The sequence below is a fragment of the Cherax quadricarinatus genome, chromosome 61, assembly GCF_038502225.1.
Source record: "Cherax quadricarinatus isolate ZL_2023a chromosome 61, ASM3850222v1, whole genome shotgun sequence".
NCBI lineage: Eukaryota > Metazoa > Arthropoda > Malacostraca > Decapoda > Parastacidae > Cherax > Cherax quadricarinatus.
Genome location: NC_091352.1, coordinates 17,315,444 through 17,342,729, shown reverse-complemented (window position 1 = coordinate 17,342,729; position 27,286 = coordinate 17,315,444). Strand labels below are relative to the sequence as shown.

The 27,286-nt window shown below is 41.0% G+C and overlaps 1 protein-coding gene across 2 annotated transcripts in view; it reads right to left on the bottom strand.

Annotated features, from left to right (window-relative positions):
* The window catches only part of Ino80 (chromatin-remodeling ATPase INO80), a 754,916-nt gene that overhangs the window by 344,008 nt on the left and 383,622 nt on the right, over positions 1–27,286 (bottom strand). For both annotated transcript variants that reach the window (XM_070098261.1, XM_070098262.1), the window contains exon 27: positions 5,771–5,929. In XM_070098261.1, coding sequence (XP_069954362.1) covers positions 5,771–5,929 — 159 coding nt within the window. The remainder of the gene's footprint in view (positions 1–5,770; positions 5,930–27,286) is intronic.

Here is a 27,286-nt window from a genome sequence, read left to right as displayed (position 1 = left end):
TATTATTATTCGTGAGGAAGTTTTAGCAGTTCAGTAACCCTCTCCCGTAGAATCGTTTGTCTTACACATGTTGGACCTCCTTTCAATCCTTCCCACTATTACTATTTTATGCATACTCAGTATTCTTTTTATTCACCTTTTTTTTGTACAATGGGCTGAGGTTAGCGTGCTGAGGACAGTTTCATTAGGAATGTTGGAGTGGCTAGTTCATGTTATCACATTCCGTATCCATATTATTTGAGGGTAACATTGTTGAAACTCGGGGCACGATAGCTATTTCTTGACATCAACACATTTAAGCTAGTACTGGTCTGTTCTCAAATGAAGCTGTGATTCGAATGTGATTTATTTGGAAACTTTAAGTCTCTGACTAGTTCATATTAATAAGATTCAAAGTATTTTTTATATTTATTTCATCTGATATGGGTTAGTAATATGGGTTCTCAAAAGGCAATTTGATTTATTATGCGCCCAATAGTTGTTAATAGTTACTGTAGGTGGAAGACGCCCGGTGATAGTGTTATATATATATATATATATATATATATATATATATATATATATATATATATATATATATATATATATATATACATATATATATATATATGCAAAATAACCACACGGGGAGTTGAATGATAGCTCTAAGCCTTTCGTGTTGTACCCAACACATCATCAGGAGCCTGCCTGGACTTCCTACTCATTTCTGCAACATTGCAAGCTCTTAATGTGTTGACTGCAACACGAAAGGCCTAGAGCTATCATTAAACTCCCCCTGTGGTTATTTTATATATTTTTCCTTTCGTTCGCGATTACACACACACACACACACACACACACACACACACACACACACACACACACACACACACACACACACACACACACACACCTCATGCTAAAAGGGAGAGGGTAGGGGGTTGAATATAAATAAAATTCCAGCAAAACTGATTCCAGGATGAGGTATAACGTTTGCAAATTATTATCAATATGCGGTGTTTAAGAAAACATATTAATGGTTGTGGGGATCACCACCACCTTGTCTTAGATTACGTCTCCTAAGCTGGAAAAAGAAATGTTGCGAGAAAGTAAATATATACTGAATGAAAGTATTTGCTCGATTTATTTACCATTTTACAGCAATCTGCCAGAGTACAAAATGTCTAAAACGCTTCTCTTCATACATGTATTACAGGACGGTACTACCTGTGATTGATGATACGACTGTGTAAAGTGTAATTCATGATAATTTTGTGTTAAAAATATTTGTTACATTTAAAGCAACTTATCCTCGCTCACTTTCTTCATACTGTGAATCCAATCACCTCTGAATTACGCAATTATCTGATGCAAGAAGCCATTCCTTAATTAGGTTTCGGAGTTGAGTAATCACTTCACACATAATACAACAGATAGTTATTTACCAATTCTGAGCTAATGACCTGGCATGAGGCAATTACTGGTTAATTAACACCACTGGTGTGTTGGCTGATCAGCACAGGTCAGCTGCCTACTCGTTCATTAATATTCCTGAGTTGACAGATCACCTGGCGTGAAACATCAGGTGAGCAATAAGGTGGTCCACTTGGCCCCGCATCTTCCCTGATCGCTACTAGATCCACTCTATTCTTTCTCCGTGAATTTTATCGAACCTCTCCTTAAAGCAATGCATGGATCCTGCCTCCACTACATCATTCTTCAGATTGTTCCACTTCCTGACAACTTTGTAACTGAAAAAATACTTCCTAATATCTCTATGACTCACTTGAGTTTTCAGCTTCCAGATGTTGCCCCTTGTTGATGTGTCCCATCTCTGAAACATTCTGTCCCTGTCTATTTTGTCGATTCTTCACAGTATACGTTTACATGTCCACCCTAACCCTCCTGTTCTCCAGTGTCATCAGGTTGATTTCCCCTAATCTCTCCTCGTCGGCCATACTCATTAGCTCCGGGACTAGTCTTGTTGCAAACTTTGCACTTTCTCTAATTTCTTGACGTGTTTGGCCATGTGTGAGTTCCATACCGGTGCTGCATACTCCAATATGGGCCTGATGTACACAATGTACAGTGTCTTGAATAATTCCTTACTTAGACATCGAAACGCTATTCTTAGGTTCGCCATGCTCCTATATGCTGCAGCAGTATGCTTGGTATGATGCGCACCCCAAGATCCGTTTCCTTGAGTAAGTTTTGCAGCCGTTGACCTCCTAGGCTGTACTTCATCTGCGGTCTTCTTTGTCCATCCCTCAACTTCTTGACTTAGCACTTGCTGGGGTTAAACTCCAGAAGCCATTTGTCGGACCAGGCTTACAGCCTGTCCAGATCTCCTTGTAGGCTTACCTGATCCTTGTCCACTTGTATTCTTCTCGTTAGCTTCACATCGTTTGTAAACCTGGACACCTCTGCATCTATCGCTTCTGTCATATCATTCACATATACTAGAAACAGCACATGATCCAGGACTGACCTTTGTGGAACCCCACTCGACACATGCACCCACTCTGTCACCTCGTCACGTTGAATCCTTCCTGTCAGGTATTCCCTGATCCATTGCAGTTCTTTCCCTGCCATTCCTGCTTGCTCCTCTAGCTTTTCAGCCAGTTTCTTGTGTAGGGCTGTATCGGAAACCTTGCAGTTGAAGAAAATACAGTCCACCCATCCTCCTATCTCTCTCTCTCTCTCTCTATGTCTTACTTGTGTGTGTGTGTGTGTGTGTGTGTGTGTGTGTGTGTGTGTGTGTGTGTGTGTGTGTGTGTGTGTGTGTGTGTGTGTGTGTGTGTGTGGTGCCGAATAGGTAAAACTGGTCAATTAGCAAGAGCACATTTAAAATAAAGTCCTTTCTAAAAAGTTTGCTCTTATAAGTTTAAAGATATTTTTTTTTTCATTTATGCTAATGTAAAAATTAATAATTTTGTACCAAAAGAACCTTAAAAAACTTACATAACCTTATTATAACAAGCGCAATTTAATTTAGCCTAATAAACTAAATATATTTTAGATAACCTTACAATAATTTAATAAAAAACAAACACAATGAAACATATTTTTTTCTTTAGGTTCAGAATGATATAGTATATATACAGTCTACCCATGCTGTTTTGGCGCGCCTCATGGCAAGTGAAAGCACATGACGCTTTAGACCACTAGACCACACAATCCTTAACAATGGCGCATCCAGCCAAGCTAAATGTTGTACCCGTCATCGAAGGACATACGGTGGTGTGGACGCCTCTGACCTAATTTCATTCTACTTCCTGTTTGTGTACTAGTGATCTAAAGCGTCATGCGTTTTCGCTTACCAGGAGGCGGGCCAAAACAGCATGGGATCGACTCGTTGGCTAGTGCAGTGTTGTTATTGATCAATACCACTCGTTTCACGGGTACAATTTTATATATATATATATATATATATATATATATATATATATATATGTATATATATGTATATATGTATTATATATATATATATGTATATATATGTATATATGTATTATATATATATATATGTATATATATGTATATATGTATTATATATATATATATGTATATATATGTATATATGTATTATATATATATATATATATATGTATATATATGTATATATATATTATATATATATATGTATATATATCTGTAATATATATATATATAATGTATATATATATATATGTATAATGTATATATATATATATATATATATATATATATATATATATATATATATATATATATATATATATATATATATATATATATATATATATATATATAAACACCGGCCGTCCACACTTCCTTCAGAGTGCAGGCATTGTACTTCCCACCTCCATGACTCAAGTCCGGCTAACTGGTTTTTCCGAATCCTTTCATGACTGCTACCTTGCTCACACTCCAGCAGCACGTCAAGCCATAAAAACCACTTACAATTATTCAGTCCTATTATCACGTTCACACGCGCTTTCTGCACGGCTAATCCCCTCGCACACAAGACCTCCTTTACCCAGTCCCTCACACCTTTCTATATACAGATACATAGATATCAGGTGGATGGAAGATTCAGTGGAGAGATAAAGAGGAGCCATAGGGAAGGTGGTCATAGCTAAGTACTCAGGTTTTCTCTGCCGCTATAAAACTAAACACAGGGTGGTTAAATTAGTGGTAATAGCTGTCGATTATCCTCTCCCGGGAGCTTTGGCAGTATGTTCACACTGAGACGGTCCACATGTATTTCTGGGGATGGACAAAAACTACACTTGTATATACTCAAGCCGAAGCACATGCACCCCCACTCCCTCCCTCACTCCTTCTCTCTCTCTCTCAAATATATATATATATATATATATATATATATATATATATATATATATATATATATATATATATATATATATATATATATATATATTCAAGCAATATCTCAGTAGGATTCTTCTCAGGCACGACTTTAAATCTTGAGTGACAGAATAAAAAACCTTCATTATCTCATTGGAAACATGGTCTCAACAGTATTTGACTGCAAAACACAGGAGCTTTTGACGTGGCCACACCACCACCACCACCACCACCACCTGCCCGCTGGTGCGTGTGCGTGTGGTGGCGAGGAGGTACAAAGTATGAGCCATCGAGAACGTATTTAGTGTTCAAGCGTTACCTTTGATCAAATAACTGTTGGCTTTCGTGTGTCACCTGATAGGTTTTGCTTCCAAGAATGTTAATTCAGCAGTAGTGAGGGATGTAGGTCATGGCGCGGGCTGCCTCACCTCGTGTAAGAAAACCCAACACTCGCAATATTAATTAATAACATCAACATTGGAAATAGCAATACTAACGATAATGACAAACAAAATTACCCACCTAGAGTTATTAATGAAGGTAAGATCTGTGCTGCCCACTTTGTGCACTCTCCGTTCTCCAATTCACCATCGTCTTGTTATATAATTTAACAAGACGATGGTCTTGTTATATAACAAAATGAGAGACTGATAGGGTAAGAACCGACTGAAGCACTCCAAAGTTCAGAGGGGGCTCAAGAACTTTAGCCCAACCCTCGGTGAATACACAAGATTCTTCACCCATCTACCATTGTTGCAATACAAGCCAGACAAATAATAACGAGACTTAATTAAGAGTTTGTGATAATTTTGTCTGGTCACTGAATTTATAATGTTGTTAAGACAGTACAAGCATTGGAAGTAATACTAGCGGCAAGTTTTATTCTGAAGTGTCATGCCTTTCCCATCTCTTCACAGTGGACACACATCTGACACACTTCAATAGTATTTATATTCTCACAACAGCGCCTAAGTTCAGGCTAATCAGGTCACTCCCTGGTCAAGCTATTGCTGTTTGCTGCCTACAAAGACTACCTAGCTATCACAACCCGAGTGATCAGGCATCTCCTGAAGAAGCTGGCGATATTTCTTGCATTTCTTAAGAGTTCAACACCGAATCTAGACACAGAACTCTTTATCTGTAATTATGACGCCCTTACATTTTATTGGTTAAAATTGTAAAAAAACTGTTGTAAAAATAAGATGCTTAAATACGACTCCTAGAAAAGTAGAATATATCCAGTGAGATAATAAAATTTTTCATTAAAATTCACGTTCTTTGGAACACTTTTTTATGATGTATTTTTTCATTTTTTTTTTCAATGACGATTACTTCCTTGCAAGTTATTACGTTTAATATGTACGCTTTTTAATTTGTACAAGGAACATACACAACACATTGGTAAGGGAGGATAATAGAGCTACGAGGTACAGTGACTTACCTCACTCTTCTCCCTGGCTCGCTGCAGGATGCGCTCCTCAATAGTTGCTTTGCACACCAATCGGTACACCGTCACCTGCTTGGTTTGGCCCAGCCTGTGAGCGCGGTCCATTGCCTGTTGGTCCACCGTCGGGTTCCAATCAGAATCGTAGAAAATAACCTGAGAAAACAAACAAACAAAATGAGTTATCACATACCTGACTGCATGCTTGCTTGCCTCTCTCTCTCTCTCTCTCTCTCTCTCTCTCTCTCTCTCTCTCTGAGATTTATTCAACTGAATTAAGAAGAATGTACGTGCGTCACTTAAAATATGTACGTCAGTCTTCAGTTTTCTGGCAAACATTTGCACACCTGCGCTCTAATCAGTTACTTAACCGCCTCCAAATTATCTTATAACGAATGAAAATTATGCTCAACACAACTTAAGCTCAGTTGATAACACACTCAGCTCACATACTGAGTGTCCAGAGATCGATCTCTGGCATGGGTGGAAACGTTGGGCATGTTTCCTTACATATGCTGTCCTCTTCACCTAGCAGTAAGTAGGTACCTGGATATTAGTAGACTGTTGTGGGTCTCAACCTGGGGGGGAGGATGGTAGCATACCTTAGACAGAGCTGGGTTTTGAAATAAGCTGAGGTAGGATAACAGCTGTTAGCCTGTAAAACAGATGCGTAAAAAATAACGTTTTCAAGACCGTCATTCGTACGATGATCAGTTTAAACACACAATTGATAAATTAGACACATGTGCAACTCTTGGGTATCTTTATTGAGGAAACGTTTCGCCACACAGTGGCTTCATCAGTCCATACAAAGGAGAATCTTGAAGAACAGGAGGAGAATGAGGTAATCAGTCCCTCAACCTTGAGTCGATGTGGTCAGATTGATGGACTGACCACATCGACTCAAGGTTGAGGGACTGATTACCTCATTCTCCTCCTGTTCTTCAAGATTCTCCTTTGTATGGACTGATGAAGCCACTGTGTGGCGAAACGTTTCCTCAATAAAGATACCCAAGAGTTATACATGTGTCTAATTTATCAACATGTCGGTTCTCTGAACCATTCATCTACAAACACACAATTCAAGAAACAATTGACGATCCAATATAAACAATCAAAATAATACAAATGTTAAAATGACCGTAATTCCTTTTACAGACAAGTATTACATTATTATAAACATGGGTCATCGCTTAATCCGTGCGGGTTCCTCCGCGCACCTTGCGGTGAGGCTTGATATTTCATCCGGTATAGATCTACATGACTCTCATAAGTCGCGTGTCGCCTAGGAAATTGAATTTAATCATATTTGACCGAGGCAGGATAGAGTACCTAAAATTTCTTGGATCAAGAACTCTTAACCAGCATCCAGACTCCTCCCTCATGACAAACGAACAAGTACAGCAGGTCCTCCAATAACTCATTTCGTTCAACGTCATTTCGTTACAACACTGATGAGAAAAAAAATTGATTTCCGGTCGGGGCCACTGTCTGTCAAGTCTACGATAATCATGCAAATGCACAAAGCGCTCATTGAGCCAGCCATATTTGTTATTGTTTTTTAACTGCCTAGTGGTAGGTGATTCTTAAAATATCAATTAGCCCATGGTAAAACTGGTTTTGTTGTACGTCGTTTCGGTTAAAGTCGCAGTTTCCCCGAACCTATCGACGACGTAAAGTGAGGACTTACTGTACTTACAAATAATAACCGTTGAGAGAGCTTTACCCAGAGTAATCAAGCAAGCTCAGATGTGTACATATTTTCCAGAATTTAATCTCGTGCACCTTTTTTTTGCGAGCTGACATGCCTTACTTCCCCCCCCCCCAAAAAAAAAAAAAAAAACTTAATAGCCACACTTAACGTTGCTGAAGTTAATGTTATATAACTGAACTTAATGCTACCCACTCTACCTTGACATGACTACCCACTCTACCTTGACATGACTTCAAGAACAAAATAATGGGTAGACATTTCACCTCCGGGACTTTAACTTGGTAGCTGCCATTTTCCAAGATAGGTAAATCTTAAGCTAATACGTCATATCTCAGGATCTATTTATGCCAAAATATATGTTTATTGAATCCAGAAACCAAAATATAGCCATTTTTTATAGGTAGTTTAGCCTTATTACCTGGAGTTTACCTGGAGAGAGTTCCGGGGGTCAACGCCCCCGCGGCCCGGTCTGTGACCAGGCCTCTATGTAGACACTGGCCTTATAAACTTTATAATTTCCGAAGTGTTAGTTCTCACTTGTTATAATCTGTTATACATATATTTTCTGATGAAAGTTTTCTACACTTGTTGACACTGTTATGTCATCACAAGAATTTAATGATGTTTAACGAATGGTGAGTATATTTACTTGACAAAAGTTCTTTGTTGTGTGGCAAGTATATCAGCAGTGCCAGAGTGGATGCTGCTCTTGTAGCCTCAGATTTTTTGTTTGAACAATGTTCAGGCTGTGTTCAACGAAACACATTATGTCTGCTCACTGAATGGACTGTTTATTATTATGATGTGGATGGAGTTCCGGGACCACAATGGATGTAATTATTTCAATGAAGCGACATCGGATGTCACAGAGCTGAAGAAAGCATAGCAGTCAATGGAAGAAAAAGAAAGTGTGGTGAAGCTTGACAAGTTATGGAGAAGCCTTCAATCATTGAACAAAAAAAATTTCAGAATTTATTAAGGAATGTTGTGAGAAATCAGAGTTAAAGATTCTGGAAGGTATGCTTGTATCTCGTATTATATTTTTAAAATATATCAGTGTCTAATTGTAAAGAAAACTGGAAACTGCACTTGTGAACTGTTGACTCACTAAGCATATTCCGAGGAGTTGACTGTTAACTAACTAAAGTATGGTTCATGGCACCTTCTGAGAATGAAAATGCTCCAAACTGAAAATCCTTTCCTCCACAAGAAATTCATCCAGCACGCGATAAGAGAAGGAAAATTCAACGCTGTTGCCCCAATTATGAAGACAGAGCAAATAATTCAGAGATTTCAGAAGAATTAAAAAGACATCTTTAGTCAAATAGGATATGTGGCTGAATGGGAACAAGTTTATCATGAAGTTCCTCCTATTAACAATGTCTCAAGATATTACTAATGGGAAAGTGCTGAACCACAGGGAAACAACTTACCACGCACTGTTAAAAGACAAATGTTCGATTCTAATGTTTCAAACTTTCTCCAGTTTATGCTGGCGAAAAGGGAAATCCATATCAATTTATTGAATATGTTTTCCACAAATTCGTTATATGGTTGTGCGTAATTGAACCCCTCAAAGTCAGACTAGTGAACGTCCTTGAACATGGATGAATTTGCATACAACTTATTCACCACCAGTCAAAAAAACTCTAATCCCTAAAACTGGAATTAAAGTAAACTCTCGACATATATACGCTGAGACACATCTCGGTGTATATATCCTGTACATTCCTTATTATATATTTAATTTATAAATACAAGTATTAGTTTATGAGTGGGACGTGCAATTTTCATAATAAAAATACTGTACATGAAAAAGGTTCATAATCTGTAATATGTTTATTTCTCATTTTTATATATATACAGTAAAATAAATAAGGCTATATTTGAGTCTGCGTACCACAAAAATTTTGACACCAAAATGACTCAGTCTACGGCAGACGAAAGTTTCAAAGAAATGACGTATTCATATCAAAATTCTGTCATCTTAGAAAAGGGTAAGAACCATATTAAAGCCCGAGTTGAAATGTCACACACAATTTTTTTCCTTGCTGTGAAATAGTCATGCAATCTACACAATGAAAATCTATATACTGTTTTGCTGGGTTATAGCGTTGAGTCAGTACTACAATGGCTGAAGAAAGTTAGCTCCAACTATTAACTTTAGCCTTGCTTATATATTAAGCTTACACAAGGTTCTCCACATACTGTTTCACAACTATTATACAATGGTTGAAATAAACAAAAGTTTTAGGCACAGTCTCGGGCATATATAAAAATGCCAAACTGACTTTTTCTGAATAAACACAATCACGTATTTTGAAAAAAATAAGCAACAATCTATGCTCTTCCAAACACCATATCTCTTGTACTAGACTAAATACAGCCTCAAAAAATGACCTCGAACTAGCAAGGTGCTTCTGGTTGTGCAATAAAGATGTAGAACTTTGGGCAGGTATCAGAAAGGTACTAAGGAGAGTAATAAATGATAAAAATAATCAAGAAAACAAGGATGACCTCTTGGATAGTCTACCAAAAATATATAAAACATGGGAGCAAGAGATAGTGTATCAAAAAATGCAGAATGTCCATACCACAACAGATGACTCGAAACTATCTAGTCACCCACATGGTGCTAAGCCAGACCCATCCCCCAGCCATAGCACTAATACCCACAGTGCTGGTGCTGGCCCAGGCTCCCCCAGGCATAGCACTAATACCCACAGTGCTGGTGCTGGCCCAGGCTCCCCCAGTCATAGCACTAATACCCACAGTGCTGGTGCTGGCCCAGGCTCCCCCAGTCATAGCACTAATACCCACAGTGCTGGTGCTGGCCCAGGCCCAGCCGCTGGCCCAGGCTCAGCCCCCAGCCCCAGTGCTGACCCAGACCCAGCCCCCAGCCTTACTGCCAGCCCAGACTCTCCTAGGGACACTACCAAAACCACCACAAAAACAGTAAATATACAACCATCTAAAACCGTAAATATACAACCATCATTGCACAAGACCGTGGCCCACAGTACAGATGTTGGAGAGGAGTCTCCTCCTTCTTCCTCTACTGGGGAAAGTAGATGGAATCCAGGACGGGGTGGCCCTGGCTTGGATACTGAGGATTATAGTGCAGTCCCAGAACCTGCAGAAATTGACAACACACCTCCCAACAATTCTCAACCAAAGGTGAATTTGTGCAAATATTATGCTTGGGGCATCTGTAAGCATGGAATAACAGGGAAAAAAATGGGACATGCAACTTTGAGCATCCCAAAAAATGTAGCGACCTCCTGTCTAAAGGAGTGTGTCGTTCTTCTTCCTGTACTTTCTTTCACCCAAAAATGTGTCACTCCTCGGTCCTCCAGAAGCAGTGTTACAACATCGACTGCCCTGCATACCATCTAAAAGGGACCAGGAGGCACAGACCCCACAAGACAAACAATAGTAGCTACGACAACCCAACTCCAGGTGATTTTTTAGTGGCAGGAAACGGAAAAAGAAAATGGAAGGAAATAACAAAAATAGTCTACCACCTCGGAGCCTTGTTGGACTGAAGGCGCAGCCAGTGGCCACCCATGGCCCTCCAGAATTACAACTACTGATGCCAATAACAAAATCTCCCCAACAAACACAGAATGCAACCTCGTTCATATTTGCTAATATACAGGGCCTTAAGTCATCCACCAACAACAAAATACCTTTTATTAGTGGACTTCTAGAGGAGTCTAATGCAATGTTTGCAGCCTTCACAAAGACTCACACAAAAGATCACTTTGACAGTGAAATATGGATAAGTGGTTACAACCTTTTTAGATGCGACAGAAAAAACAGGCAACAAGGGGGGGGGGTTGTTGGCCTGTATGTCAAAGAGTCCCTTATCTGCACGGAGTTGCTGAACACCACAAATGAAGTAGTTGAAGTTCTATCAATAAAGATCGAGAACCAAAACCTAGTCATTGTGGTTGTATACAAGCCACCAGATGCAACCTCACAACAGTTCAAGGAACAGCTACTGAAAATTGATTACTGTTTGGAAAACCTTCCAGCTCCATCCCCAAACATCTTACTGCTTGGTGATTTCAACCTAAGGCATACAAAATGGAAGAATGTAGCAAATAATGTTATAGCTGAAACAATCCCCGGAGGTAGCGCAGATGAAAGGTCACACACACATGAGCTACTAAGTCTCTGCGAAAAACACACCTTAAGCCAGCAGATAGTGGAGCCAACAAGACTAGAAAACACACTTGACCTTATCTTCACAAATAATGAGGACCTGATAAGAGACATAAGAATATCAAAAACAACTAATTCCGATCACAACCTAATCAAAGTCCAGACGCACATGCATAGGGGTCCTGATCAGCAGAATGCATGTACCTGTGAAGGTGTCTTCACAAAATACAACTTCAACAACAAGAACATCAACTGGGACCAGGTAAACCATGTCCTAAATGAAACATGTTGGGAAGATGTCTTAAATAACATGGATCCAAACCAGTGCCTTGAAAGGATCAACTTCCTGGCAGCCGAAGCATGTTCTAGGCATATTCCCCTAAGAAAGAAGAGCAGGAGTAAACTGGAGAGAGAAAGACGCTCCCTCTACAGAAGACGACGAAGAGTCACTGAGCTCCTCAGGAGTGCTAGAATATCTGATACACGAAAGGAGGCGCTGACCAGGGAAGTGGAAACTATCGAACTTAAGTTAAATGACTCTTACAGGAACCAGGAGAGGCAGGAGGAGCTTAAAGTTATTAGTGAAATTGAAAGAAATTCAAAATATTTCTTTTCATATGCCAAAAACAAGGCAAATACCACATCTAGTATCGGGCCCTTACTCAGACAGGATGGGACTTACACAGATGACAACAAGGAAATGAGTGAAATATTGAAATCCCAGTACGACTCTGTGTTTAGTGAACCACTAATCGGTCTGAGGATCGACGACCCAAATGATTTCTTCATGAATGAGCCTCAAAACTCCATAAATGTATGCCAGATTTCCGACATTACCCTAACTCCGATAGATTTCGAAAAAGCCATTGACAACATGCCTATGCACTCAGCCCCGGGCCCAGACTCGTGGAACTCTGTTTTCATTAAGAACTGCAAGAAACCCCTCTCGCGTGCCCTAAGTACACTATGGAGGAGGAGCTTGGACATGGGTGAAATTCCACAGTCACTTAAAACAACGGATATAGCCCCACTCCATAAAGGTGGCAGCAAAGCATTAGCTAAGAACTATAGACCAATAGCTCTGACGTCCCACATCATAAAAATCTTTGAAAGAGCGCTAAGAAGCAGGATTGCAAATCACCTGGATTCCCAAAATCTGCACAATCCAGGGCAACATGGGTTCAGGGCAGGTCGCTCCTGCCTCTCACAACTACTGGATCACTATGACATGGCCTTGGATGCACTGGAAGAAAATCAGAATGCAGATGTAATATACACAGACTTTGCAAAAGCATTTGACAAATGCGATCATGGCGCAATAGCCCATAAAATACGTGCTAAAGGAATAACTGGGAAAGTGGGGAGATGGATCTTCAACTTCCTAACAAATCGAACACAAAGAGTAGTGGTCAACAGAGTTAAATCGGAGGCTGCCATAGTGAAGAGCTCTGTTCCACAAGGCACAGTACTCGCCCCCATCTTATTCCTTATCCTCATATCAGACATAGACAGAGATATACACCACAGCACCGTATAATCCTTTGCGGATGATACTAGGATCTGCATGAGGCTGTCATCTGCTGAGGAAGCGGTTAACCTCCAAGAAGATATAAACAAAGTTTTCCAGTGGGCAACGGTAAACAATATGATGTTCAATGAGGACAAATTCCAACTACTCCGTTATGGAAAACTGGAGGAGATAATAACTAGAACAGAGTATACTACTGACTCCGGCCATACAATAGAGCGGAAAAATAATGTAAGGGACCTGGGAGTAGTAATGTCTGAGGATCTCACTTTCAAGGATCAGACCGGGCCGCGGGGGCGTTGGATCACAACAGTGCCACGATCGCACGTGCAAAGAAAATGATAGGATGGATAATGATAACTTTCAAAACGAGAGATGCCAAGCCAATGATGATCCTTTTCAAATCACTTGTTCTCTCTAGGCTGGAATACTGCTGTACATTAACATCTCCATTCAAAGCAGGTGAAATCGCAGATCTAGAGAGTGTACAGAGATCCTTTACTGCACGTATAAGTTCTGTCAAGCACCTTAACTACTGGGAACGCTTGGAAGCACTTGACTTGTACTCGTTGGAACGCAGGAGGGAGAGATATATCATAATCTACACTTGGAAAATCTTGGAAGGAATGGTCCCAAATCTGCACACAGAAATCACTCCCTACGGAAGTAAAAGACTGGGCAGGTGATGCAAAATGACCCCAATAAAAAGTAGGGGCGCCATTGGTACACTAAGGGAAAACACCACAAGCGTCCGGGGCCCAAGACTGTTCAACAGCCTCCCATCAAGCATTAGGGGAATTGCCAATAAGCCCCTGGCTGCCTTCAAGAGAGAGCTGGACAGATACCTAAAGTCAGTGCCGGATCAGCCGGGCTGTGGCTCGTACGTTGGACTGCGTGCGGCCAGCAGTAACAGCCTAGTTGATCAGGCCCTGAGCCATCGGGAGGCCTGGTCATGGACCGGGCCGCGGGGGCGTTGATCCCCGGAATAACCTCCAGGTAACAATACACATCTGTTTACTATATATAATCAACGACAATATATTTTGCTCCAACTCATTTTTTTGTCGTAAATACTGACCTTAATTAAGGATGATGACTCGAGTCTAAAACACGTCTGTACAGCATAACGACATCAACGAATTAAAGCCAGTTGACCAAATGAAATTGCTGGCCCACAGATGGCTCCAACTTCAGGTTGTTCACTATTTGTATATCTCATAACAATAAAAAGACTGTCAAAGAAGCCGATTAGGTAACAGATCTTAGCTTGTAAATAAAATTAAGAACCCTTAACCTAACCTTGTAAAACCCTGTGTAAAAAAAAAAATCTAACGGGTGGCCCGGTGGCCTGGTGGCTAAAGCTCCCGCTTCACACACGGAGGGCCTGGGTTCGATTCCCGGCGGGTGGAAACATTCGACACGTTTCCTTACACCTGTTGTCCTGTTCACCTAGCAGCAAATAGGTACCTGGGTGTTAGTCGACTGGTGTGGGTCGCATCCTGGGGGACAAGATTAAGGACCCCAATGGAAATAAGTTAGACAGTCCTCGATGACGCACTGACTTTCTTGGGTTATCCTGGGTGGCTAACCCTCCGGGGTTAAAAATCCAAACGAAATCTTATCCTATCTTAACAAAACAGGTGTGGCAGTGGTGTACCCTTAATATCAAGAAAACGGGCAATGGCCACAGTGATAGAAAACGACAAGTGTGAATGGAATGGGTGACTAAAATGGTAAAGCAACTCTGATCAACAAAAATAATCATATTTGGCATCGAAGACAGAATGGACAGCTTTGTTAGTGGAAGACTAATGTAATAGCCAAGGATAACCCCACAGAAACAAGCAGTTGGTGTTTTATACGTTCTCTCCCGTAGCTCGATCGCTACCGCACTGAGGTCCGAGTTCGAATCTCCTCCGGTACGGCTGGAAAACATTACGGACGTGTTTCCGAAAGACACCTGCTGTCCCTGTCTCCGTTCAATTTAAAATTGGTACCAAGGTGTTAATCGACCGGTGTGAGTCGCATCCTGGGACAAAACTGACCTAATTTGCCCGAAATGCTCAGCATAACAAGCGGGTGAGTGGGCGTGAGTTGGACCTAACTAGCTTGTGCTACCAGGTCTGGGGAAGTGCTCCTTCCTTAAGTGAAAGTGACCTGACTATATAGTCATTGTTCTAAGCCGGGGGTTGGCATGGACCTGCTTCGCATGGGTCAGTAATCCTGTTGCAGTGTTCCTTCTTTCTTATGTTCTTATGTCACTGATGTCAGCTAGACCTGTATACCTGGAGTTTTACCTGGAGTTTACCTGGAGAGAGTTCCGGGGGTCAACGCCCCCGCGGCCCGGTCTGTGACCAGGCCTCCTGGTGGATCAGAGCCTGATCAACCAGGCTGTTGCTGCTGGCTGCACGCAAACCAACGTACGAGCCACAGCCCGGCTGATCCGGAACTGACTTTAGGTGCTTGTCCAGTGCCAGCTTGAAGACTGCCAGGGGTCTGTTGGTAATCCCCCTTATGTGTGCTGGGAGGCAGTTGAACAGTCTCGGGCCCCTGACACTTATTGTATGGTCTCTTAACGTGCTAGTGACACCCCTGCTTTTCATTGGGGGGATGGTGCATCGTCTGCCAAGTCTTTTGCTTTCGTAGTGAGTGATTTTAGTGTGCAAGTTCGGTACTAGTCCCTCTAGGATTTTCCAGGTGTATATAATCATGTATCTCTCCCTCCTGCGTTCCAGGGAATATAGGTTTAGGAACCTCAAGCGCTCCCAATAATTGAGGTGTTTTATCTCCGTTATGCGCGCCGTGAAAGTTCTCTGTACATTTTCTAAATAAAAATATCATTATTAATATATTATTATTATTATTATTAATATTACTAAGATGTGACACAAAGATTGTAGGAAGACTTGCCCCTACGTTAAGCCTGGTCAGTTGACTGAACCCGGGTCTTCTGGGTGTGAGCTGAACGCTCCATCATAGAGCCACGACGTTGATAAGACAGAGTAAGTTTAATAATGAAGATACATGGGACAACTTTAATGAAGACACAAGGGACAACTTTAATAATTAAGACACAGGGAGTAACATTGATACTGAATCCACAAGGAGTAATGCTGATAAAGAAGGCCCAATAAGGAGTAATGTTGATAAAAAAGGCCCAATAAGGAGTAACTTTACTAATACACAAGGTGTAACTTTAATAATGAAGATACAAGGTGTAACTTTAATAATGAAGATACAAGGTGTAACTTTAATAATGAAGACACAAGGTGTAACTTTAATAATGAAGATACAAGGTGTAACTTTAATAATGAAGACACAAGGTGTAACTTTAATAATGAAGATACAAGGTGTAACTTTAATAATGAAGACACAAGGTGTAACTTTAATAATGAAGATACAAGGTGTAACTTTAATAATGGTTTAGAAAGACACGTAAGCAGACACTATAACATATTTATTAGAAAACGTCTCGGTCCTGGGACCTTGATCACTTCTAACATACAGAGGTAGAAAGACATTACATATATAGGCGGAGAGTGAGATGTGACGCACGTGACCTGAGGAATGTCATAAGAACATAAGAATGGAGGAACACTGTAGAAGGCCTACTGGCCCATGCGAGGCAGGTCCTTATCAAAACAACCTCTACCTATGATGAGGACGGGTAGACGATGAAATCATGTGACTCCTGTGTTGTTGGGTTGGTGCTGAAGTATCATGTATGCACGGGGTGACTCTGATGCCGAAAACTGAGCATATAACCTCAGTAGTGAATCCTTCTCTAGTTCTTGCCAAATTATTATTATTATTATAATGTTAGGTAAGACACATATGCAACAGTTAGACAACTTTATTCCGAAACGTTTCGCCTACACAGTAGGCTTCTTCAATCGAATACAGAAAATAGGCAGGAACAGTAGAGATGTGAAGACGATGTAATCAGTCCATCACCCTTGTAGTCGTAGAATTTGAGGTTGTCAGTCCCTCGGCCTGGAGAAGTTCAGTTCCATAGTCAGGATAGTTCCTGACTATGGAACTGAACTTCTCCAAGCCGAGGGACTGACAACCTCAAATTCTACGACTACAAGGGTGATGGACTGATTACATCGTCTTCACATCTCTACTGTTCCTGCCTATTTTCTGTATTCGATTGAAGAAGCCTACTGTGTAGGCGAAACGTTTCGGAATAAAGTTGTCTAACTGTTGCATATGTGTCTTACCTAACAACCTGTCGGTATTGTATACCATTTTGATGTTCATATTATTATAATCAAGGGGGAGCACTAAACCCGTAGGATTATGTAGAGTTCTTGCCAAAAATAGATGGAGGAGCACTCAGAGAAGTAGTATCCAGCCACCCTCCTCCCTAAACAGGGGTCAGTGTTGGGCCCCCTTCTGTTCACAATCTACATAAACGACATAGATGAGGGCATAAAGAGCGACATCGGCAAGTTTGCCAATGACACCAAAATAGGCCGTCGAATTCATTCTGACGAGGACATTCGAGCACTCCAGGAAGATTTTAATAGACTGATGCAGTGGTCGGAGAAGTGCCAGATGCAGTTTAATATAGACAAGTGCAAAGTTCTAAATGTTGGACAGGACAATAACCATGCCACATATAAACTAAATAATGTAGATCTTAATATTACGGATTGCGAAAAAGATTTAGGAGTTCTGGTTAGCAGTAATCTGAAACCAAGACAACAGTGCATAAGTGTTCGCAATAAAGCTAATAGAATCCTTGGCTTCATATCAAGAAGCATAAATAATAGGAGTCCTCAGGTTGTTCTTCAACTCTATACATTCAGTCTTGTGAAGACCTGTTTGTGTGCTCTCTGTGAATCTGAACCAGGATGCCCTCTCTTGAGCAGCTTTACCAGCAGCTGAGAGAAGAACTCAGAGTTGCTAAACTGGAGATACGGCGATTAACGGAGGAGAACAAGAGGATTCGTAGTAATCCACCTGTTGTGAGTCCCCAGGTTAAGAAGGGAGCTTGGTCAGTGGTCGGGCAACATGGAACCAAGCTGAAGATTAAGAAAACGGTTCGAGAAGCAGAAACAACGAGAAACCAGAAGACTGCCGTGGAAACTTCCAACTCATTCTCGGTGCTACCTGACGAATGTGAGTGTTCTACTGGGAATGCCACAACGAGCACCAAGGAAGCATTGGCAGACGTGAGTGAGACATCCCTAGAAACCCCAACGAAGACCATCGAGAACGTCTTGACGAATTCTACAAGTGGTGTAATGCTACCTGGCGAATGTGAGTCGACTACTCGGAGCATCACTACGGACGACGCCAAGGAAGGTAAAAACATTGTTGTTGTTGGGGATAGCCAGATTAGGTACATGGATAGGGCATTCTGTTTGAAGGATAGGAGTAGGAGGCAGAGAGTATGTTTTCCTGGGGCTGGGATGAAGGATATTGTTAGCCGTCTGGATGACATCATGAGAGGTAATGGGAGCAATCCTATTATCTGTCTCAGTGCTGGAGGCAACGATGTTGGCAGACGTAGGAGTGAGGACCTGATTAGCAGGTATAGGTCAGCAATAGAGATAATTAGGAAGAAGGGTGGCAAACCTGTCATATGTGGCATTTTGCCAAGGAGAGGAGTTGGAAATGAATGGTTGTCCAGAGCAATTGGTGTCAATTGCTGGCTGGACAAATACTGTAAGGAAAATGCGGTAACATTCATTGACAACTGGGACCTCTTCTATGGCAGAAATGACATGTATCCCAGGGATGGGGTTCACTTGTCTAGGTGTGGGGTGGGAGCACTGGCCAACGCAGTGGAGGGAGCTGTTAGGTCTTTAAACTAGGAATAGTTAGTGGTATGGGTTTTGGCGGGAAAACTGTGAAGTCGCAGGGTAGTAACATGAGTACTAGGAGAACTAGTAATAGGCAAAATGAGGAGGATATTGGAAAGCCAGTGGCACTAATTGACAATGACAGTAATAGGTTTAGTGGAATAACAGAAAGGAGCAGGAAGGGTAAAGAGATAGGAGGGTCATTAAATATTTATTACACAAATAGTCGCAGTGCTAGGAATAAGATGGACGAGTTGAGACTAGTTGCTAGTGCAGGTAACATAGATGTATTTGCCATTACTGAGACGTGGTTTAATTCAAAAAGTCGGGACATGCCTGCAGAATGTCACATTCAGGGTTTTAAATTGTTCCAAGTAGATAGAAGTATCGGGAAGGGGGGTGGGGTGGCATTGTATGTCCGAGATCGCTTGAACTGTTGCATAAAAACGGGTATTAAGTCTGAAGTAACACATACAGAGTCTGTTTGGATAGAATTTTCAGAGGGGCACGAAAAACTGATTTTAGGAGTGATATACCGTCCCCCAAATTTAGATAGGGACCAGGGGAGACTACTATGGGAGGAAATTGTTAGGGCCACAAGGCACGATAATGTAGTAATTCTAGGAGACTTTAACTTTAGTCATATTGATTGGAATTTCTTAACTGGGAATTTAGAATCATACGATTTCTTAGAAGTAGTTCAGGATTGTTTTTTGAAGCAGTTTGTGACAGAACCTACAAGGGGTAATAACCTGCTTGACTTAGTTCTGGCAAACAATGAATCCCTTGTTAATAATTTAGAAGTTTCAGAGGAACTGGGTGCCAGCGACCACAAATCAATTACATGTAGAATTGAATGGAAGTATGATAGTAGGGATAACTCAGTAACAGTCCCAGATTTTCGCCTAGCAGATTACGATGGGCTTAGAGAACACTTATCATCTGTTGACTGGGGTAACGAAGAGAGCTATCAATATGACAGTTTTCTGAACACAATACATGCTGCTCAAAGAACGTTTATCCCTTATAAGGAAATTAGATCAAATAGAAATGACCCAAAATGGATGAATAATAGGCTGAAATATCTACTAGGGCATAAGAAAGGAATTTATAGGCGTATCAAAAGAGGCGAGGGTCATCTTATGAATCAGTATATTGACATTAAGAGGGACATTAAAAAGGGGATAAGAAAAGCTAAAAGGGACTATGAAATTAAAGTTGCTAGGGATTCTAAAACTAACCCAAAAAGTTTTTTCCAGGTCTATAGAACAAAAGTCAGAGATAAGATAGGTCCCCTTAAAAATAACTATGGGCATCTTACTGACAAAGAGAATGAAATGTGCTCGATTTTAAATAATTATTTTCTCTCGGTTTTTACACAGGAAGACACTAATAATATTCCGGTAATTAATTTTTATAGTGGATCAGAAGAAGATAAATTATGTAACATCACAGTCACTAGTGAAATGGTTGTGAAGTAGATAGACAGACTGAAGCAAAATAAGTCACCGGGTCCTGATGAGGTTTTTTCAAGGGTTCTAAAGGAATGCAAAATGGAAGTCTGTGAACCATTAACTAATATTTTTAATTTATCTCTTCAAACAGGTGCAGTGTCTGATATGTGGAAGATGGCTAATGTAATTCCTATTTTTAAAACAGGGGACAAGTCGTTACCGTCAAATTACCGCCCAATAAGCCTGACCTCAATTGTAGGCAAATTACTAGAGTCAATTATAGCTGAGATTATAAGAAGCCATCTCGATAAGCATAGCTTGATTAATGATACTCAGCATGGATTCACAAGAGGCCGGTCTTGTCTAACTAATTTATTAACTTTCTCCAGTAAAGCTTTTGAGGCTGTTGACCACGATAAAGAATTTGATATTATTTACTTAGATTTTAGTAAGGCATTTGATAGAGTTCCGCACCAAAGACTGTTGAAGAAAGTAGCAGCTCATGGCATTGGGGGAAGGGTGCTCTCGTGGATCGAATCATGGCTCACAGACAGGAAGCAGAGAGTGTCCATAAATGGGGTTAAATCCGAGTGGGGATCAGTAACAAGTGGCGTTCCACAGGGATCAGTCTTGGGCCCGTTGTTGTTTATAATATATATCAATGATTGTTAGGTAAGACACATATGCAACAGTTAGGTATCTTTATTTCGAAACGTTTCGCCTACACAGTAGGCTTCTTCAGTCGAGTACAGAAAAGTTGATAGAAGCAGAAGATACTTGAAGACGATGTAATCAGTCCATCACCCTTAAAGTTTTGAGGTGGTCAGTCCCTCAGTCTGGAGAAGAGCATTGTTCCGTTGTCTGAAACAATATGAAGTTGAAGTGACAGGATGGAGCCTTTTATAGTGCCAGGAGGTGAGACGTAGGTTGCGTTGGGAGGGCAGGTCCCTCTCAAACCCAGCCGTTCTCACTAGTAGAGATTGTCGAAGTTCATGGTCTGTACCAAGATACCCTTGTGTTGCGAAATAAAGATACCTAACTGTTGCATATTTGTCTTACCTAACAATCTGTCGGTATTTTATACCATTTTAATGTTCATATATCAATGATCTTGATGAAGGAATTACTAGTGATATGAGCAAATTCGCCGATGACACAAAGATAGGTAGGATAATTGATTCAAACGTAGATGTTAGGGAACTTCAGGAGGATTTAGACAAACTCTACTCTTGGTCAGAAAAGTGGCAGATGCAGTTCAATGTAGATAAATGCAAGGTTCTGAAGCTCGGGAGTGTCCATAACCCTAGCACTTATAAGTTAAATAATGTAGAACTTAACCATACAGATTGCGAAAAGGACTTGGGGGTTATGGTAAGCAGCAACCTTAAACCAAGACAGCAATGAGGAAATGGTATGGTGATACCGACAAGATGTGGAAAAAGACACTTATGTACAGTTCAGGACATTTATTAAAGGAAACGTTTCGCCACGAGTGGCTTCTTCAGTCCTAATACAGAGAAAACTAAGAAATGCAACAGTTAGACAACTTTATTCCGAAACGTTTCGCCTACACAGTAGGCTTCTTCAGTCGAATACAGAAAGTAGGCAGGAACAGTAGAGATGTGAAGACGATGTAATCAGTCCATCACCCTTAAAGTCGTAGAACTTGAGGTTGTCAGTCCCTCGGCCTGGAGAAGTTCAGTTCCATAGTCAGGAACTATCTGAAGATCAAGCGACAGTGCGGAGACTTAAATACTGTCGGAAGGAGAGGTGCAGGGTAGTAGTAGTAGTAGTAGTAGTAGTGAGAGGCAACTGAGAGGTCATGTCCCTCTCAGATCCAACCCTTCTCACTTGAAAAGCTTGTCCAAGGTGTTTTCTGTACCAAGATGCCACGTGTTGCAGTGTCTGACAAGATGAACATCAAAATGGTATACAATACCGACAGGTTGTTAGGTAAGACACATATGCAACAGTTAGACAACTTTATTCCGAAACGTTTCGCCTACACAGTAGGCTTCTTCAGTCGAATACAGAAAGTAGGCAGGAACAGTAGAGATGTGAAGACGATGTAATCAGTCCATCACCCTTAAAGTCGTAGAACTTGAGGTTGTCAGTCCCTCGGCCTGGAGAAGTTCAGTTCCATAGTCAGGAACTATCTGAAGATCAAGCGACAGTGCGGAGACTTAAATACTGTCGGAAGGAGAGGTGCAGGGTAGTAGTAGTAGTAGTAGTAGTAGTGAGAGGCAACTGAGAGGTCATGTCCCTCTCAGATCCAACCCTTCTCACTTGAAAAGCTTGTCCAAGGTGTTTTCTGTACCAAGATGCCACGTGTTGCAGTGTCTGACAAGATGAACATCAAAATGGTATACAATACCGACAGGTTGTTAGGTAAGACACATATGCAACAGTTAGACAACTTTATTCCGAAACGTTTCGCCTACACAGTAGGCTTCTTCAGTCGAATACAGAAAGTAGGCAGGAACAGTAGAGATGTGAAGACGATGTAATCAGTCCATCACCCTTAAAGTCGTAGAATTTGAGGTTGTCAGTCCCTCGGCCTGGAGAAGTTCTACGACTTTAAGGGTGATGGACTGATTACATCGTCTTCACATCTCTACTGTTCCTGCCTACTTTCTGTATTCGACTGAAGAAGCCTACTGTGTAGGCGAAACGTTTCGGAATAAAGTTGTCTAACTGTTGCATATGTGTCTTACCTAACAACCTGTCGGTATTGTATACCATTTTGATGTTCATCTTGTCAGACACTGCAACACGTGGCATCTTGGTACAGAAAACACCTTGGACAAGCTTTTCAAGTGAGAAGGGTTGGATCTGAGAGGGACATGACCTCTCAGTTGCCTCTCACTACTACTACTACTACTACTACTACCCTGCACCTCTCCTTCCGACAGTATTTAAGTCTCCGCACTGTCGCTTGATCTTCAGATAGTTCCTGACTATGGAACTGAACTTCTCCAGGCCGAGGGACTGACAACCTCAAGTTCTACGACTTTAAGGGTGATGGACTGATTACATCGTCTTCACATCTCTACTGTTCCTGCCTACTTTCTGTATTCGACTGAAGAAGCCTACTGTGTAGGCGAAACGTTTCGGAATAAAGTTGTCTAACTGTTGCATATGTGTCTTACCTAACAACCTGTCGGTATTGTATACCATTTTGATGTTCATCTTGTCAGACACTGCAACACGTGGCATCTTGGTACAGAAAACACCTTGGACAAGCTTTTCAAGTGAGAAGGGTTGGATCTGAGAGGGACATGACCTCTCAGTTGCCTCTCACTACTACTACTACTACTACTACTACCCTGCACCTCTCCTTCCGACAGTATTTAAGTCTCCGCACTGTCGCTTGATCTTCAGATAGTTCCTGACTATGGAACTGAACTTCTCCAGGCCGAGGGACTGACAACCTCAAGTTCTACGACTTTAAGGGTGATGGACTGATTACATCGTCTTCACATCTCTACTGTTCCTGCCTACTTTCTGTATTCGACTGAAGAAGCCTACTGTGTAGGCGAAACGTTTCGGAATAAAGTTGTCTAACTGTTGCATATGTGTCTTACCTAACAACCTGTCGGTATTGTATACCATTTTGATGTTCATCTTGTCAGACACTGCAACACGTGGCATCTTGGTACAGAAAACACCTTGGACAAGCTTTTCAAGTGAGAAGGGTTGGATCTGAGAGGGACATGACCTCTCAGTTGCCTCTCACTACTACTACTACTACTACTACTACCCTGCACCTCTCCTTCCGACAGTATTTAAGTCTCCGCACTGTCGCTTGATCTTCAGATAGTTCCTGACTATGGAACTGAACTTCTCCAGGCCGAGGGACTGACAACCTCAAGTTCTACGACTTTAAGGGTGATGGACTGATTACATCGTCTTCACATCTCTACTGTTCCTGCCTACTTTCTGTATTCGACTGAAGAAGCCTACTGTGTAGGCGAAACGTTTCGGAATAAAGTTGTCTAACTGTTGCATATGTGTCTTACCTAACAACCTGTCGGTATTGTATACCATTTTGATGTTCATCTTGTCAGACACTGCAACACGTGGCATCTTGGTACAGAAAACACCTTGGACAAGCTTTTCAAGTGAGAAGGGTTGGATCTGAGAGGGACATGACCTCTCAGTTGCCTCTCACTACTACTACTACTACTACTACTACCCTGCACCTCTCCTTCCGACAGTATTTAAGTCTCCGCACTGTCGCTTGATCTTCAGATAGTTCCTGACTATGGAACTGAACTTCTCCAGGCCGAGGGACTGACAACCTCAAGTTCTACGACTTTAAGGGTGATGGACTGATTACATCGTCTTCACATCTCTACTGTTCCTGCCTACTTTCTGTATTCGACTGAAGAAGCCTACTGTGTAGGCGAAACGTTTCGGAATAAAGTTGTCTAACTGTTGCATATGTGTCTTACCTAACAACCTGTCGGTATTGTATACCATTTTGATGTTCAGATTATGCAGTTCAATTCTGGTCTCCATATTACAGAATGTACATAAATTCGTTAGAAAACATTCAGCGTAGGATGACTAAATTAATACATAGCATTAGAAATCTTCCTTATGAAGAAAGATTGAAGACTCTTAAGTTACATTCACTTGTTAGACGAAGAATGAGAGGAGACCTGATCGAAGTGTATAAGTGGAAGATAGGTATTAATAAAGGGGATATTAACAAGGTCTTGAGAATATCTCTCCAAGAGAGAACCCGCAGTAATGGATTTAAATTAGATAAGTTTAGATTTAGAAAGGACATAGGAAAGTATTGGTTTGGAAATAGGGTAGTAGATGAGTGGAACAGTCTACCTAGTTGGGTTATTGAGGCTAGGACTTTGGGTAGTTTCAAATTTAGGTTGGATAAGTACATGAGTGGGATGGGTTGGATTTGAGTGGGACTTGCACATCAGAGCTTATTTCTTGGGTAGCATTGAAAATTGGGTAGGTCAAATGTTTGTTAGTGGGATGAATTGTAAAGGACCTGCCTAGTATGGGCCAACAGGCCTGCTGCAGTGTTCCTCCTTTCTTATGTTCTTATGTTCTTACATCCTTGGTTAGGCCTCATTTAGAGTATGCTGCACAGTTTTGGTCACCGTATTACAGAATGGATATAAATTCTCTGGAAAATGTACAAAGGAGGATGACAAAGTTGATCCCATGTATCAGAAACCTTCCCTATGAGGATAGACTAAGGGCCCTGAATCTGCACTCTCTAGAAAGACGTAGAATTAGGGGGGATATGATTGAGGTGTATAAATGGAAGACAGGAATAAATAAAGGGGATGTAAATAGTGTGCTGAAAATATCTAGCCTAGACAGGACTCGCAGCAATGGTTTTAAGTTGGAAAAATTCAGATTCAGGAAGGATATAGGAAAGTACTGGTTTGGTAATAGAGTTGTGGATGAGTGGAACAAACTCCCGAGTACAGTTATAGAGGCCAGAACGTTGTGTAGCTTTAAAAATAGGTTGGATAAATACATGAGTAGATGTGGGTGGGTGTGAGTTGGACCTGATAGCTTGTGCTACCAGGTCGGTTGCCGTGTTCCTCCCTTAAGTCAATGTGACCTGACCTGACTAGGTTGGGTGCATTGGCTTAAGCCGGTAGGAGACTTGGACCTGCCTCGCATGGGCCAGTAGGCCTTCTGCAGTGTTCCTTCGTTCTTATGTTCTTATCACCCAAGTCTGTGTAGCCCACGCTTGGGTTATGGGTTTCTTCCAAAGCCTCCACAATTTTGTCATAATGATCCAGGAGTTGTAAAATGCGATCTTTCTGTTCTAGATCCAGTTTGGCTTAGGTTGTACAGACTATGTTTTCCCATAAAATTTGTAATCTGGCATCTCACCACTTTTTCAAAGATTATGTGCATTTTTTTCCAGAGTTCTACTGCCCATTTTAAGTAGAGGAGATACAGCTGCACTTTTCTGAAGGTCTAGGATTTCACTTAGATCTAAGCTCTTTCTTTCCAATGAATATCGAGTGCCTGTATTAGTGGTATTTTGCATTCTTTTTAAATAAAGAATTCCTTGAATCAGGTCCAGGTGCTGCACATGTGGGCATATTTTCTTTTTTCCATGTCGAAATCTGAAAGATTTATGCAAATGTCAAATATATGTTATGTAGGGTTGGCAAGTGTGCTGATTTTTCATTACTTCTGAATTCTCAATTCTTCCGTCGTTTAGTAGACTGCTGAACAGTGATTCATAATGGTCTTTCAAAAATTTGCTCAATTTTTTCGTTATCGATGTATGAACCTCCTCCTCACTCACTATACTCCTCGTGTGGCACCTCTAGTTCTCTTTCACAATTTTCCCAGACTGAATTCATAATTGCCATTACTGACAAAAATATAGTACACACCTTGGCTTTACAACCGACTTGTGTCGTGCTGGAGTCACTAAACCATACATCAAAACATACATAATATCTAAGTTTACATTACAGATAAATGACATTCATTTTCCTATGTCCTGTTGTGTGAATCGTGATATTGCCAATATAGCCTTACAGTTATGTGTTTAGCAATGGTGTGTCGAACTTTAAGAAAAAATCATTATATAGAAGAGGATGAACATCAAAATGGTATACAATACCGATAGGTTGTTAGGTAAGACACATATGCAACAGTTAGACAACTTTATTCCGAAACGTTTCGCCTACACAGTAGGCTTCTTCAGTCGAATACAGAAAGTAGGCAGGAACAGTAGAGATGTGAAGACGATGTTAGGTAAGACACATATGGTTAGGTAAGACACATATGCAACAGTTAGGTATCTTTATTTCGAAACGTTTCGCCTACACA